Source organism: Microcaecilia unicolor, chromosome 8 (genome assembly GCF_901765095.1).
Source record: "Microcaecilia unicolor chromosome 8, aMicUni1.1, whole genome shotgun sequence".
Lineage (NCBI taxonomy): Eukaryota > Metazoa > Chordata > Amphibia > Gymnophiona > Siphonopidae > Microcaecilia > Microcaecilia unicolor.
In genome coordinates, this window is record NC_044038.1 from 170,158,482 (window position 1) to 170,174,057 (window position 15,576).

At 41.4% G+C, this 15,576-nt stretch overlaps 1 protein-coding gene across 6 annotated transcripts in view; it reads right to left on the minus strand.

Moving 5' to 3' along the window:
* Positions 1–171: 171 nt before the first annotated feature.
* JADE2 (jade family PHD finger 2) overlaps positions 172–15,576 on the minus strand; it is a 159,850-nt gene continuing 144,445 nt past the window's right edge. For all 6 annotated transcript variants that reach the window (XM_030211683.1, XM_030211684.1, XM_030211681.1 and 3 more), the window contains exons 11-12: positions 7,540–7,668; positions 172–4,606 (exon numbers count right to left, since the gene is read on the minus strand). In XM_030211683.1, coding sequence (XP_030067543.1) covers positions 3,735–4,606; positions 7,540–7,668 — 1,001 coding nt within the window. In that variant the 3' untranslated portion in view covers positions 172–3,734. The remainder of the gene's footprint in view (positions 4,607–7,539; positions 7,669–15,576) is intronic.

Here is a 15,576-nt window from a genome sequence, read left to right on the forward strand (position 1 = left end):
TTGTAGACCTCAATCATATCCCCCTCAGCCATCTCTTTTCAAAGCAGAAGAGCCCTAACCTCTTTAGCCTTTCCTCATATGGGAGCAGTTCCATCCCCTCTATCATTTTGTTCACTCTTCTTTGAACCTTTTTCTAATTCCACTATACCTATTTTAAGATACGACCAGAAATGAACACAATTCTCAAGGTGAGGTCACACCATGGAGTGATACAGAGGCATTATAATATTTTTGGCCTTATGGGACGGAGGGAGGCAGCGGGTAAAGTACTGGTTTACCGACTGTCGGTTAATCCAGAAGGTTGGATAACCGAGACTCTACTGTACTTTATAGAAATACCCTAAATGTGCCTTGATCAAATATTGAATTCTTTCCAGCCATCCTCTATCTGATGAACTTTGCTCCTGCCCATAACAGATCTGTGTGGTGGATTCCACAATCACACCCCAAACAAAAAAGCCACACATAATTCTCAGCTCAAAGGAATATTCCTTCCATTTATTTCACAACATTCCCATTGTCTGCATTCTGGAGTACTGGTCCTGATGGAGTGTATCCTAGTGCCACAGGCACGGTAAAACAAACAGGGGAAAATAATATACATATATCTACAGTGCCAGAAGGTTTGGTTGTTCCTGAAGCCATAGCCTTTTTACTCTTTGTACTGTTTGAGCTAGCAATGCTGAAGCAGGGTCAATGAAGCTGTGCACAGTGATTGTGGAATTTATTTTTTTTTTAAATATTTTTAACCATACTTGAACTGAAGCACACTGAAGCAAGATCCGTTAAAAGGTAGCAGCAGCGTATTGTCTGACTCCTATTCTAGTTAACGTAGCTACAGTCTACCAAGCATGTTAAAGATAAACAAAAGTCCTAGTAACTGTATTTAACATTATCAGAACATACCAAGCTTTAGAATTAAGGAGCTAACTGTAGATTTGAGCTCATTGGATTATACTAGTTTACAACACGGAGTACAGTTGTTCTGCCTGCGTTGCTACCGACCTGTAGCAAGTGTTATATTAAGAGGGAACATTCTTTTGCATGTTCTGCTTTCTCCATTCTCCAAGGAGTCGGGAGTTAACTGTGCAATTTGTTCCTCCTTTCGCCGTGATCCCTTGAAAAGTTGTGTCTTGAGACTGGAGCTAATTCAGACTCCAGCTATTTCTTTTCTCGGATGAACTCAGAAGAATACAGAAAAGATTAAAATTTAAAAAGTTCTGGGTATGATCCCAATGATATAAACATCTTCTGCAGAAGGCATGGGAGCTAATAATTCTAGTACAACGTGTATATGTGTTTGTGTGTCCGTCCCAGCATGGGTGACTCCTAAGTCCTCATTTCTAAAGAACAGCATCTGATTGTTCCTCGGATAAACATGATTTCCGGGTTCTTGTCTGTGCTGCTCCTGTTGTCAAAATATTCTTTGGCATCCACAAAATGATTTTAACGGATTCATTGGACATTCTGCAAAGTTGATTGCTTTAATCTGATTTTTTTTTCTTGTCCCGGCAGTTCTTATGTTAAACGTCCCAGATGTGTATAAAAATGATTTTGCGGGAATTCCTTTTTCCTGTTTGGGTATTATTTGGTTCCCTGAGCTGAGAAGGGGAGGGGATGAGGGGAGAGAGAAGGTCACATCAATAGAACAGGTCAAGAAACCCAACTGTGACCTTTCAAAGCCAAAACTGGATAAAAACAAGAATAAAATTAAAGATTTCATTTATTAAGTGCAAGACATGAAGATGTGCCCGACTCCTCAGTAGTATGGACTTTGAAACAGCATTTAAGGCTTACTAGAGAAAGTTGGTTCCTAATTACTGTAGGATCTGTACCAGCAACTCCTGTGGATCACCTCTGCCAACAATTCAGCAGAGTGAATGAATATACATCCATTTTCTAAAATTTTCCCCGAGAAAAAGCTAAATTTGCCAGTTCAGGCATAGAATTTTGTAATAAAAATAAAACATTATCAAAGGCAAAAGGCGGAATTTCTGCTCTCTAAATTGAGGCCAAATTCGTATCATGGGCCCTAAGATGACCTGTATAAAATGCTTCGAATCCCGTGGTCCCATCCAACACTGGGAAACCTCAGCCAATAACATGAACAACATCCTAAAAAGGATTTTCCCTCTTCTTTTTGGTCTAGGGAATCTTATTTTTGAAGTCCATCCACACAAGCACATGCTCATTGGGTGTGGGTAGAACTTTTTCACTGGTAGTTAGCTACATTTCCAGACATGTTTAAGGTTGACTTTTCAGTTTCTGAAGGAAGGCTTTTCTTTGTTGTTTTGGCCGTAATGTTTTGGTGAAGCCTAAACTATGAACCTGAGCGAGACACTGGAAAAATTCAAGGACTTTTTTGAATTCTCTGGGTTTTTTGTTTTTTTTTACTGCGTTTCCATTTCTAGTTAAGTTGGTGAAAGTCACAGGGCAGGCAGATGCCTTCAAAAAGCTCTTTACTTTGCCAGGGGAGGTGGAAAAAAAAAAGGATAAAAATCCTGGAAGTAAAGAAAGACATCCATTCCCCTCCCCGCAGCGACCAAGCTATTGCACAAACTAATCCATAACTCCCTGCTCTCTTCTCAAACCCATGCAACAAAATCAAATGTGTTATCTCTTCACTCTTCAGTCCCCATGGAAAGCTGCATGCAGCTCATGTAATGATGATATCTCTGAACTCTATCGCTATATACCACTGGGAGGCTTCAGTTCACATTTTTTTTAAAATCCAATGGTACATACAGCTTTTGGTTTGGCTAAAAACGGTCCCACAGATATTATTTTGAAGATGTGCTGACTCCATGTTCAAGGTGCCCCATACAATTCACAGGAGTCCTAAACTGATGAGACTAGAAAGAGGAAAAAATGAACTCAAGAGAAACAAATGTTGCCTCCCTTCACCCCATAAGTGCTTTCTTCAGATACACGTTTTGTGCTTTCCTAATATATATATTTTAAAATTTCTGCCTACTTAGTATTCTGCTTGTCTCTTTTCTTCATATAAGTGCTGTACCTGCCAAGTCACTGTGGTGTTACCAGAGTTTGTCCATTTCACACAAAGCATGCGACGTCATTACTCATGACTTGGATTTTCTTTTCTTTTTGTTAATAATGCCCATAAAATTATCATCCCTGCATGAAAGTGGATACTGGAAGCAGTAGATCCCTCACAAGTGATGCCCTTACTTGCACACAGGATTGCCAACTCATCATTCTTTACTGATTATTTTTTTTAACAGATATCCATTTCACCACTGCCACTTTTTACACAACTGGAGGTACTATGCAAAGATTCACCCATTTACACACTGAGTCGTAGTCTCCAAATTCCAAGCAGTGCAGCTTTGCAGAACTTGATCCCATGGCACCAGAAACCCAGACGCTGTTGTTCAAGATGATATTATGGATATGCCTTTTTTTCTCATTGTCAGTTGGCAACCCTGCTTACACAACCCTCTTGAATATCTAAGAACAGAAGTCCGTCATTGTGCAGGTTGGCATCAAGTCATGAATCTGGGTACACCGCGTAACTCAGGAGAGACGGCTACAGTAAACTAGATCAGTGAAACTCCAAAACGCTATTGTAGGTGTACAGTCTCAAGGAAGAAAGATAATAGTTCTCAGTCTAACTATACGAACAAAAAATAAACCTCTCTTATGAGAACAGGCAGAAATTGAACATGGCAGCTGATTTTTTAAGTCTCGTTGAAATGTCAGTAGAATCTGGAGAATTAGGAAGCCAAAATGCTCATTCTGACAATGTCCTCATTTGATGACTCTAAGGGGCTCAACTTCACCCTCTCACCAGTGGATCCCTCGTGCTCGGAGTCACTCATTTCTGCATCGCAAAAGTAGCTTTCAGTCTCATCAAAACGCAAGCCAAGTTTGGACCTTTCCCTCGGTGGAGGTCTGCCAGTCGTGTCAGGTTTCTGACTCAATGACTCCCTGTTCACTTTACCCTCCTTTGGTAACTTAAATCTCACTACTGCTCTCGGACTACTCACTGAGTCAGGCACTTTAACTAGAGATGAGGGATCAGGCTGGGCATGTCTCACTGGCTCCTCATTGCTTCCAGAACATCTCAAGTCCAAAGAGGCAGGGGAGCTATTTGTTTTCAAGACAGGAGGTGGCACAGATTCTCTTCTAGTTGTCTTTTTAACGTCACTGCTTCCTTTACGGTCCACAGGGAGTTTCACTGTTCCTTTCCCTGTCTTATGTCTGGAATCATGATTGAGAGGTTTCATGGTATGGTCTGACAAATATTTCACATTATTCCACTGATCTGAATCTTCCTGTTGGCAGACTGTGTCCATGTTGCTTTGGGACAGCCTTTTCTTATTGTTCATTCTTGATTTGCTTTTGCCTCTCTTTGTGGTATCTGTCTGGTTGAAAGGAGACTTCAGGGAATGATCCATCATGAAACTCAACAACGTCTCCTCATCTTGTAAGAGCTCCTCGGAAAGAAGGTCTGGAGTATTGTCTTCATGGTGCCCATTATTCAAAGACCACTGGCTCATAGTCATATTCTCAGCGGTAATTTGAACAGACTGAGCCAACCAACTATTGAAGAAAGTCCCGTCTATTGGAAAAGGTGTGGACAACCCTGCATTTGAAAAAAGACAAACACAACAGTCATTAGACCTAATGATGCATAATGTCTGTAATGCTGTAGTGCTCATTCCATCCTTTGAATGCTATTTGGAGATTTATTTAACTCAGTTTTAAAACTTTCTATTCCACTATTACAAGCAAAATCTCAAGTTCTGTTCAGATCACAAACATACAGCTGCAACAATAAAATGAGCAAAATATAATAGTTTCAAATATATTCTAATACAAAGGAAAAAGAACATGTCGCTTACTGTTAGCAAAACCAATCAAGGCATATGGGGGGAGATTCTGTATATGGCACTTAAAAATAAATCGGCACAGAAATAGGTGCTGACTAAGCGTATTCTATAAGCAGCACCCACAATATATAGAATATGCTTAATTGGCATCCTAATGCCTAAAGCTATGCATATCCATTTGTACCAAGGAAAATGTGGTGCAAGTCCCCGCGCATAGATTTAGGTGCACTGGGCCATGTTCTTTTTTTCTTTTTAGTTAGAAGAAGAATTTTATTGAGAAATCAGATTCATATATCCATTAACGTAAACCAATAGAAAAACAAAAACTAGGTACAGTGTCCAATAAACTGAACTGAAATGACAATTCTATCTTTTTGAAAAAAAGTAAGGTCAGTGTGAAATGGAACAAGACACAAACCTATACAATGGACCTAAAAGAATTATTCCACCCCAAACCCCCCTACTACTACTACTACTACTACTATTTAGCATTTCTATAGCGCTACAAGGCATACGCAGCGCTGTACAAACATAGAAGAAAGACAGTCCCTGCTCAAAGAGCTTACAATCTCCCCCATCTCCCACCCCTCGTGGATGAGGACAATACAGGGTCAACAACTGTGACTCAATAAGATAAAGGATTGTCCCCCCAGACAGGTAAAATAACAGTGGACCATGTTCTATAACTATGTATGTAAATTTTGGAATGCCCATGAAATGCCCATTTCCCCGCCCATAACCATGTCCCTTTTTGCCAGCACACGTTAGAAGTTAGGCGCACTGCATTACAGAATGCGCTTAGTGAGTTGTGCGCGTAAATTCTAATTATTGCCAATTAGTGCTCATTATTCCTTGTCAAGAGCTGTTATCTATGCTGATTAGCTTGTTAAACCAATTAAGTTATGCAAGTTGTTATAGAATATGCTTGAATTTTGGTGGAGATCTCTAGGTGCACTATACAGAATCCAGGGGATGAGCAGTATAGCATAATACAGAGATCAATATTCAAAAGCAGTTATGCGGTCAGTAGTGGATCCTGAACACTCGACTTTTGTCCTTATAAATTTCTATATGGCTAAAATTATATGTTTTAAATTTGGGTGGGATTTGGGCAGTCAGGAGGCGGGGCTAAAAGTTATACAGTGAAATCTGGTCACTCTTCATCTAATTAATTAGTTCAAATTTGAAAGCAAAAATAGTAGGACAAATTTTCAGAGTTTCACAACTGAACACAAACCTGGCTGAAAATTTGCATAATCTACTGTAATCTAATCTATGGTTTATATTCCACTAACTCCCCTACGTATTTTACAACTTCTTTGGTAAAGATAAAGGCAAATAATTCATTCAGCCTCTCTGCTATGGTCCTATCCTCCCTCCATGCCCCTTTTACTCCTTGATGATCTAAGGATCCCACAAATTCCCTCACAGGCTTTCTGCTTCTGTTATAACTGAAAAAGTTATTACTATGAGTTTTTGCCTCCGAGGCAAGTTTCTCTTCTCTTTTGGCCTTTTTTATCAGTTTCTACTGAGGGAAGAAGTCTGAGAGGCATTGGAGTTAAGGTTGTTGACAGTCTTTCTTTGGGAAGGGAATGTGGTATTGTGGAGAAACCCAACAGATCTGAACGATGACCCTAAGCTGCCTACAACTCCCCTATTCATCTTATGCTTTTTGTATCTATCTATCTATCTATCTATCTATCTATCTATCTATCTATCTATCTATCTATCTATCTATCTATCTATTCCTGATTTTTGGGTTTCTAGCTTAATTGGAAGTCAAGAGCCTTCACATGCAACTATTCAAGGTTTTCACCTTTATGACCTCCCCCACCCAGCCCAGCCACAGGACAGGCAATCCTTGGCTTCTCCAAAACCTCAGAACATTTTCATCTTAAGCCCAGCTACTTGGTGTCACAAATGAGCTGTGGCTAAGACTCCCGCACTCCTCTGCTTGACTAGGGATTTAAGCACTGCCTCCACAGGAAGACCCTTCCTGTCCTTAAAGTAGGACTGTGCTTTAGGAATGAGTTCAGCAGTGGCTTAGCTAGGTGGGGCCACGGGGGCCTGGCCCCCCCCAAAAAAAATTTTGCTCTGGGCCCTGGTTGGCTGGTAGGGGTCCCCAGCCCTCGCTAGCTGAAGACTTCGTCCAGTGCTGGTCTGCATTGGCGCTGCCACATTGTCTGCCCTGCTCTCTCTTCTCCTCACGTCTGGCACGCTTTTAGTGAAATTGAGCATGCTCAGTTTCACTAAAAGGAACATGAGAGGAAGAGAGAGGACAGGCAATGGGGTGGCACTGGAGACCAGCGCTGGACAAAGTCTTTAGCTGGTGGGGGTTGGGGACCCCCGCCAGCCAAGGTATTTGCGGCAGTGGTGCTTCAGCTGGTCGGGGTTGGGGACCCCCGTCAGTGGTGGCGGGGAGGGGCAGCAGCAGGGCGGTGACCAAAATGTGCTCCCCCACCTTGGGCTCTGGCCCCCTCTCACCTCGAGGTCTGGCTACGCTCCTGGGGTTCAGGTTAAGTTTAAACTGAAAATCAGGTTTGAGAGACTCTGAACAGAAAACCAGAAAGAACAAAAATTGTTTTGTCAATAAAAGAAAGATCAAACAATGTCTATAAACTTAAGAGCAAAGGCTTAGTAGACTTTCCTGGCCAGAACCTTCCAGCATGGATTAATGGGAACTCACCCAGCTGACCCAGCACAGAATCATTCCCTGCCTTCACGTGCTCGTTCTTCTCAGGGCTGCCTTTTCTGCTCTCTTTCCTTTTCCTTTTAGGATCACTTTTCTTTTTCTTTGTCCTTTTTCCAGATTGTTCTGTGCAAAAAAAAAAAAAAAAAAGCAATGAAAGTTAACAGACTCATAAACAATATATAAACAGATTTTTGATTTTATACTGCCTTCTGTGAAAAATTTTCTCTTTCTGAAGCAGCAACAAACTGACTCGTGGCTTTTGGTATATTTTTTTTGGCCACAAATTTAAATCTGGCCCTGAGGCCACACATTTCTTGGCTCCTTAAAAACAGTGACTTAGCCAGATATCAGGTTGCTGAATTATAATACCAAAACAGCAACAGAAAGCTATTGAAAGTACAATAGTAGCAAAAATGGATGAAATTCCAGAATGTTCTAAGCTATATTATTTTGAGGTGCAAAGGATAAATAAGCTATCCTTTACTAAAACCAGACCCAACCATCTTGTTACTGAATACCCTAGTTTTAGAGGCGAGTTTGGAAAGCAGACACACCAGTGGCCTTAATGAGAAGAGGTCTGCCAATTACGCAACGCTGTCAGCTCTACTGAGTACATTCATTCAGCTCATGGGCAATACAATATTATGAATCCAGACACATCTCCAGTGATGCCTAAAATTACTGGTGTTTTGGTGGAGGACATATGAGCAGTACTTCATATTTTGAATGGTACAATCTGCCCTTTTGATCCTAGCTCCCTCTTTTTGGTTAAAAGCCTCTTTGACTATTTATTGGGTTGGTTTTGTAGGACTGTAAGGGTGTGCTCGGAGGAAGACTTTCTTCTGGTGCAGCTGAAATATTCATGGATTAAAACCCTGTCGAAATAGCAGTCACTGGACCCCTACTATTGGAGGTAGTTATCGCTCAGGCACGCTCATGTTTTTGGCGAAAGCTAAAATTGTGGGTGTGCTAAACGTTAGAGACACCAATGCATTCCTATGGGCGTCTCTAACGTTTAACACGCCCACAATTTTAGCGTGCCCTAAAAACATGAGTGCGCATTAGTAAAGGACGCCCTCAATCTCTAATATTCTATTTGAAGCAAAGATTATCGAAACGGTGCTGGTACAACAGTTGCAGGATGTTTTGGACTCTGTGGGTGGTTCTGATTGGTCCCAAGCAAGGTTCAGGCAAGGACATAGTACAGAAATGGCCCTTCTCTATTGTTTGATCAAGGACAAGTCCTCCCCCCCCCCCACTTGAACATTGTGTTAATACATACTAAGTGTCAATAGCTAAATGTAGTGAAAACACTGGCTCCTTTGCTACCTGAAGATACACCAGCTGCCCTCAACACAAACCATTCCAAGAGAAAACAGCCTCTCTGGCATTCAATCAACCGAGAGAACCAGCCTTCACAGAATGGACTCAGCCTTCCTGCAATATGACTGAAATTGACAACCTTTGCCTCTTTTTACTGACAGGATGAATAAGTAAAAGTTATGCCCCTCTCAGGACAACGGCAGTGGAACCACCATAAAACCAAAGCAGCATGTTTCCATCCCTGAGGCAAGTTGATGAAATGGATATCTGAGATCTGCCAACACAATGCTTGAAAAAATCCATTTTTCTTAAAAACAACAAAAAAAAAAAATCAATAAACAAGAAGCCCCGCTGATGAGTCAGTCAGGTTCCTCACTGCAGCAACACTTACTGAAAGATCCATTAGGGGTTTCTAACTTACTGCCAAGCTCTGTAATAACCTTCCTGAACTGAGGACAAGAGATGCACTACTTTCGCTTTCCAACAAGATAAAGACACTTAACGCTATGCAATCAAGTTCCAAGTTGGAGAAAGAAGCAACAGTTTCCTCTAACGATGGAGAGTCCCAATACTAAAAAAAATGCAATCAGACACTAAAAAAGTTATGCCCTCTAACTCTGATAACACGCTGGATCACTATTACGCATCTTGTCGTTGTCTATATATCTCAACTGCACTTGCTCCCTTGGCAGATGTTCCATTGTATTGTATGAACAGCGATAGTATCATATCTGTTATTTGAATGTTCTTCTATGCTGAGTATCATTTATCATATTTCTGTTATATGATTGTTCTACTGTGCTACTAAATGTTTATATTTCTGGTAATGTGAAAAAAAAGAGAGTAGATCGCATGAGGTGAACTTAAATTTTTTTCAAGAAAATAGCCCAACATGGCCACTTTTCGCCTATGAAAGGCTGCTTCAGGGGCAGCAACTGTAGATCAGATATAAGGCATAAATTAAAAGCAAACAAAATAAAAACAATCCAATTAAAATAACATACAAAAACATATTAAACTCAGTTTAGTCCAAGACCACGAGCCATCTCTATGCAACGCAGTCCCTGGTAAAAGAATGCGGATCAGACATCCTATGAAGCTGTGCAGCTTCCAAACTGGACTGCTAGCTGGTGATAAGATTATTAATTAGCTCTATAAACCCTGCTATAAACAAGGTAACTTTTCCATGATAAACAGAAGGCCTGATACTCAGCCAACGACAATCAGCAGTTTTTAAAGTTCTGACCCCCCCTCAGGCTGAATTTGATCTGGATATTCATTGCCGCTGACAAGAGGTCGCCGGAGCCGCTGCTCCTGTGACCCTGATCGGGGTACGGCCGCGACCAGAATCGTCACCGTGCAACCGTCTGGCCGTCGAACAGGACACCCGCAGGCTTCCTATGCGGGAGCTGTCGGGACCGAACAAAACAACTCACGGGCCCCTTTGCGAGAGGTCCGAAATAGAGGCCCGACAGTGGATCCCAACCAGACGTGTGGCTGCACTGCTGCACTGTCCTTACCCGACACCCACCAGAAGGAGAACCTCACCTGGGGCCGACATACGAGCAGCCACGGACTCCCTGGACGTTCCTCCCCCGAGGGGCCAACGCTGAGAGGACTTCCACCTAGAATTGTTCGCGCCACGCCTCTAGACACCGGTGTCCACTAAACGGAACAGGGAAAGAGAAGCGTTGGGAGCGCTGTACGGCAGACCACCCGCCGGGGCTGCGTGGAACGGGGAAGAGGAGTCGGAAATGCCGAATGATCGGCCACTCGTTGAGCTGCACAATATGGGAGAGCAGAGCAGTGCCAGGAGGCCACTTCGAGAGCAGACGTCGGCGGCGATCGTAGAGGTGCGAGGTAGGCCGCAAGGCCCGGAGCAGCGCATGGATGATCAACGCTGCCCGTGTCTCCCACATCAACTGCCGGCAGGAATAGCCTACTACCGCTGATTTAATTCCGAGCTCCCAGAGAGAACAGAGGCAGCCGAAACAGAAAGGAAAGCAGGCTGAAGCGCCGTCCTGCTCCACATATACTATTACAGCCGGAACACATTAGTGGACACGTCCAGAAAAGATGGATAGAAAACTCTAGCAGTGCCAGCAGCTAGCACCGTCTGATCCCAATCCCCTGCAGCAGGAAATCCTACGTCCTCATTTACTGGCTTAAAAACGTTAAGGAATCCAAGGGCGAGAATCGAACTGGGGGCATCAAAGACAGCATTCTGGACAATTGATCTGATCCAACTACCCACCTCTACTCACCAAAGGAAGTCTCTTAAGAGTCCTCTAGACTCTACCCAACCAGCAGCTCAGCGCCGCCACTCCAGATCAACAAACCTGGACAAGCCTGGAGTGGACCATACACCGACCCGACCTTCCGACACAATAACCATCCCTCGAAACACTGAAACAGCTCTACCTCTACAACCACGAGAAAATATCTGCACATCTAACTGTGAGTAAACTAGTCACTTTTCAACCAATCAACCTACTCACCTCTACCATAGAGCATCAAAGCCACTCCAAACCACACAGAAGCCATCCTAAGAACAAAGCCCAACAACACAACCATCAAACCTGATCACCTAATAGCCCTAAGCGAACCAACACCAAAATGATCACCGCCAAACTGCTCCTAATAATTTACTCCTTATCCCTAATTCACCACACACTAACCACCTCTCTCACAGATACCAACAATATACCCACAATATACAAGTTCAACAGACTATCCAAATACAATACATCTCACCAAAATAACAACAACCAAAACAATGGAAGAACTACTACACGCCGACAAAATCAATACAAAGGAAAGAAAGGACACAACAAACCCACACTACAAGAGAATAGACAACTAACAAAAATCAACACAACTCCGAACCTAGTTGACCCCTATCAAATAATCCAAGTGGGATACATAAATGCCAGGTCACTAGTCAACAAAACAAGAATAATAACTGACTGGATTACGGCAGACAATCTTGACCTACTATTCATCAGTGAAATCTGGATCCACGATCATAAGGACCCCATAATTCTAGATCTATGCACCCCAGGCTACAAAATCACTCACTGGACAAGAAAAGAAAAAAAGAGAGCAGGAGGTATAGCATTAATCCATAGATCCCATTTCATTGTAACAATAATAGCTGAGTCCATAGCACCCCAACTTGAAATCGCCTCAGTCAGAATCCACCAAACAACCTTGCTTGACCACCTAAACGCTGTCTTGTTTTACAGACCACCAGGTAACTGGCATGAATGCCAATCACACTTCATGGATTTCATATCAAATACCTGTGTATCTAACTCCAATATACTTATAATAGGGGACATAAACTTACACCTAGAAGACCCTAACTCAACCAATGCATGCGAATGCAAGGACTTCCTCCAACTATGGGACCTCAATTGGCCAAATATGCAAGCAACCCATGTCAAAGGACACACACTCGACCTCATCACACACAAACTGTTGTCAGACTCAAACCTAACACTATCAGATACAAAATGGACAGACACACTATGGTCAGACCACCACAAACTAAACCTATTCCTATAATGGCGAAAGAAAGGCTCATACCACAAACTAAACCTATTCCTATAATGGCGAAAGAAAGGCTCATACCACAAACAAGAACGCACAACCTACACCATGAGAGGCCAAATTGACCCAGTAACATTTTGCCAACAGATTTACAAGAACAAATGGGCAACACAAATGGATTCGAAACACTATCTCCGTGACTGGGACAACAGATGCAGAAACATATTAGACAAAATAGCACCACTACAAACAAGAACCTCATGAAGACACAACTCGATACCATGGTTTAACGAAGAACTAAAAAAACTAAAAACACAAGTCAGGAGACTTGAACAAGCATAGAACAAAATAAAAGATGAACACTCACTCAACGCATAGAAACAAATGCAAAGAAAATACAAATATGCAATAAGACAAACCAAAAGGTCATACTACAAAACCAAAATAGGACCTGACTACAAAGACACGCATAAACGTTTCCAGCTCGTGAACAAACTACTAGATACCACACCGGTTACCACAACCAACATACACATCCCATCAGCAGACAAACTTGCTAAATACTTCAACAAGAAAATTATAAGGTTACGAAACACGTTACCACTTAACACCACTGACCACGAAAAATTCATTGAATGTCTGGACCCAATCCCCGACGAATATCCAGCAGACCGAATCTGGACAAACTTCGCTATACTTACCGATGAAATCGTCACCCAAGCGATCAATAGATTCACCAAATCCCACTGTAAACTAGACACATGTCCTAACAACCTAATAAAACCCGCTCCTCAACGCTTCATAACAGACCTCACGTCACACCTAAACTACATGCTACAACATGGATTCTTCCTTAAGGATAAAGGAAACATACTACTCACCCCAATACCTAAAGATTCGAAGAAAAAAGCAAATGACATAACCAACTACCGCCCGGTAGCATCCATCCCTCTGGCAGTCAAATTAATGGAAAGCATGGTAACCAAGCAACTTACCAACTAATTAAACAAATTCTCAATACTACATGAATCACAATCAGGATTTCAATCCAACCACAGCACCGAAACAGTACCAATCACTCTCCTAACCAAATTCAAACAAACAATTGCAACTGGCAACAATGTACTTCTCCTAGTGCGTTCGACATGGTAAACCATAAAATACTACTAAACATCCTAGAATACTTTGGGATCGGTGGAAACGTACTTAATTGGATCAAGGGCTTCCTAACCGCAAGATCATACCAAGTGATATCAAATTCGAACACATCATCACCATGGATACCAGAATGTAGCGTACCCTCTCACCGACCCTCTTCAACCTAATGATGACACCCTTAGCCAAATTGCTAGCCAGCCAAGGCCTTAATCCATACATCTACACAGACAATGTCACGATTTGCATCCCGTTCAAACATGATCCAACAGAAATCACGAATGAAATCATACACTGCCTCCAAATCATGAATTCATGGGCGGATGCATTTCAATTAAAACTCAACGCAGAAAAAACACGTCTCATCCTCTCATCAATACAACACGAAGAAACCTACCACCATAAACACCCCAGGCTACACCCTTCCTGTCTCAGATAGCCTGAAAATTCTCGAGTTACAATCGACCGAAATCTCACAATAGAAAGTCAAGTGAAAAACAAAACAAAGAAAATGTTCCATTCAATGTGGAAACTCAAAAGAGTAAAACCTTTCTTCCCAAGGAAAATATTCTGCAGCCTGGTACAATCAATGGTGCTAAGCCACCTAGATTAGTGCAATGCAATATATGCTGGATGCAAAGAGCAAATCATTAAGAAACTCCAAACTGCCAAAAACACCACAGCCAGACTCATATTTGTAAAATGAAATACAAAAGCGCCAAACTCCTAAGAGAAAAACTACACTGTCTTCCACTTAAAGAACGTATTGCGTTCAAAATTTGCACAGTGGTTCATAAAATTATTCACAGCGAGGCCCCGGCCTACATGACAGACCTCACAGACTTACCAACCATGAACACAAAAAGGTCAGCACGCACATTCCTGAATCTCCACTACCCTAGCTGCAAATGACTAAAATATAAATCAACATATGCATCCAGCTTCTCCTACATAAGCACGCAACTGTGGAACGCACTACCAAACGACAATAAAACAATGCAAGACCTAACAAACTTCTGAAAATCACTAAAAATCAACCTGTTCAAAAAGGCATACCATAATGATCTATCCTAAATACCAGATAACGAAACTTATACCAGAACTGGACAAAACCGAACCCTCGATACTTGACTGCTTAATTTACTCTATCAAAACTGAACTTTAACGCAATACCACTTTATTTCTTACTCCGGAAATGAACTCTCTATACCTGACTGCTTAAAGTACTCTGTTACTTATGAACTTTAATGCAATTCCAATCTGTATTTCTCAATCCGATAATGGCGATCGCTATTATGGCATTATGTAAGCCACATTGAGCCTGCAAATAGGTGGGAAAATGTGGGAAACAAATGCAACAAATAAATATTATATCTATAAATAAAGCAAATATAAGATTAACAGATGTGTAAATTTGTAAAATTAACCACTTACAAAGCAAACGTAAAAAGGTAAATAAAAACATATCAACAACATAGATATACATGCAATTTGTTAGTGTAATAAATAATATAAACACACCAATAGTTCATACTTAATAGAAATATAATAAAAACAGGCACACTATATTATTGTGACGTGAGGTACGATTCAATCCAATTTTAATTTCATAGTGAATCTAGTGAATCAAGCACAAGAATTTACTAGTCATCTTAGTGAGCAACAGATGCACATACTTAAAGGGGATATTGAAAACCACACTTCCCCTCAGTAAAAGCAATGATGCTGGCAAACCTACAGATTTACAACAGTCAAGAGTCAGTTAATGAAAACAATTGTAAGTTCATCTCCTTATCCGCTACCATCGCACTTACTACTTCCGTACATGATGTACCATATTTCTGATAGTGTTTCATATTAGTCCTATTACTAGGTTTTAATTTGCCATTTCCAAGTTTACCTCATTGATTGTATTTATGTTTATATTTGGTCATTTTACTAATGTAATGTAATGTAATGTAAAAGGTCTGTGTCCTGAAAATGGGGCTAGTTCTGGGCAAG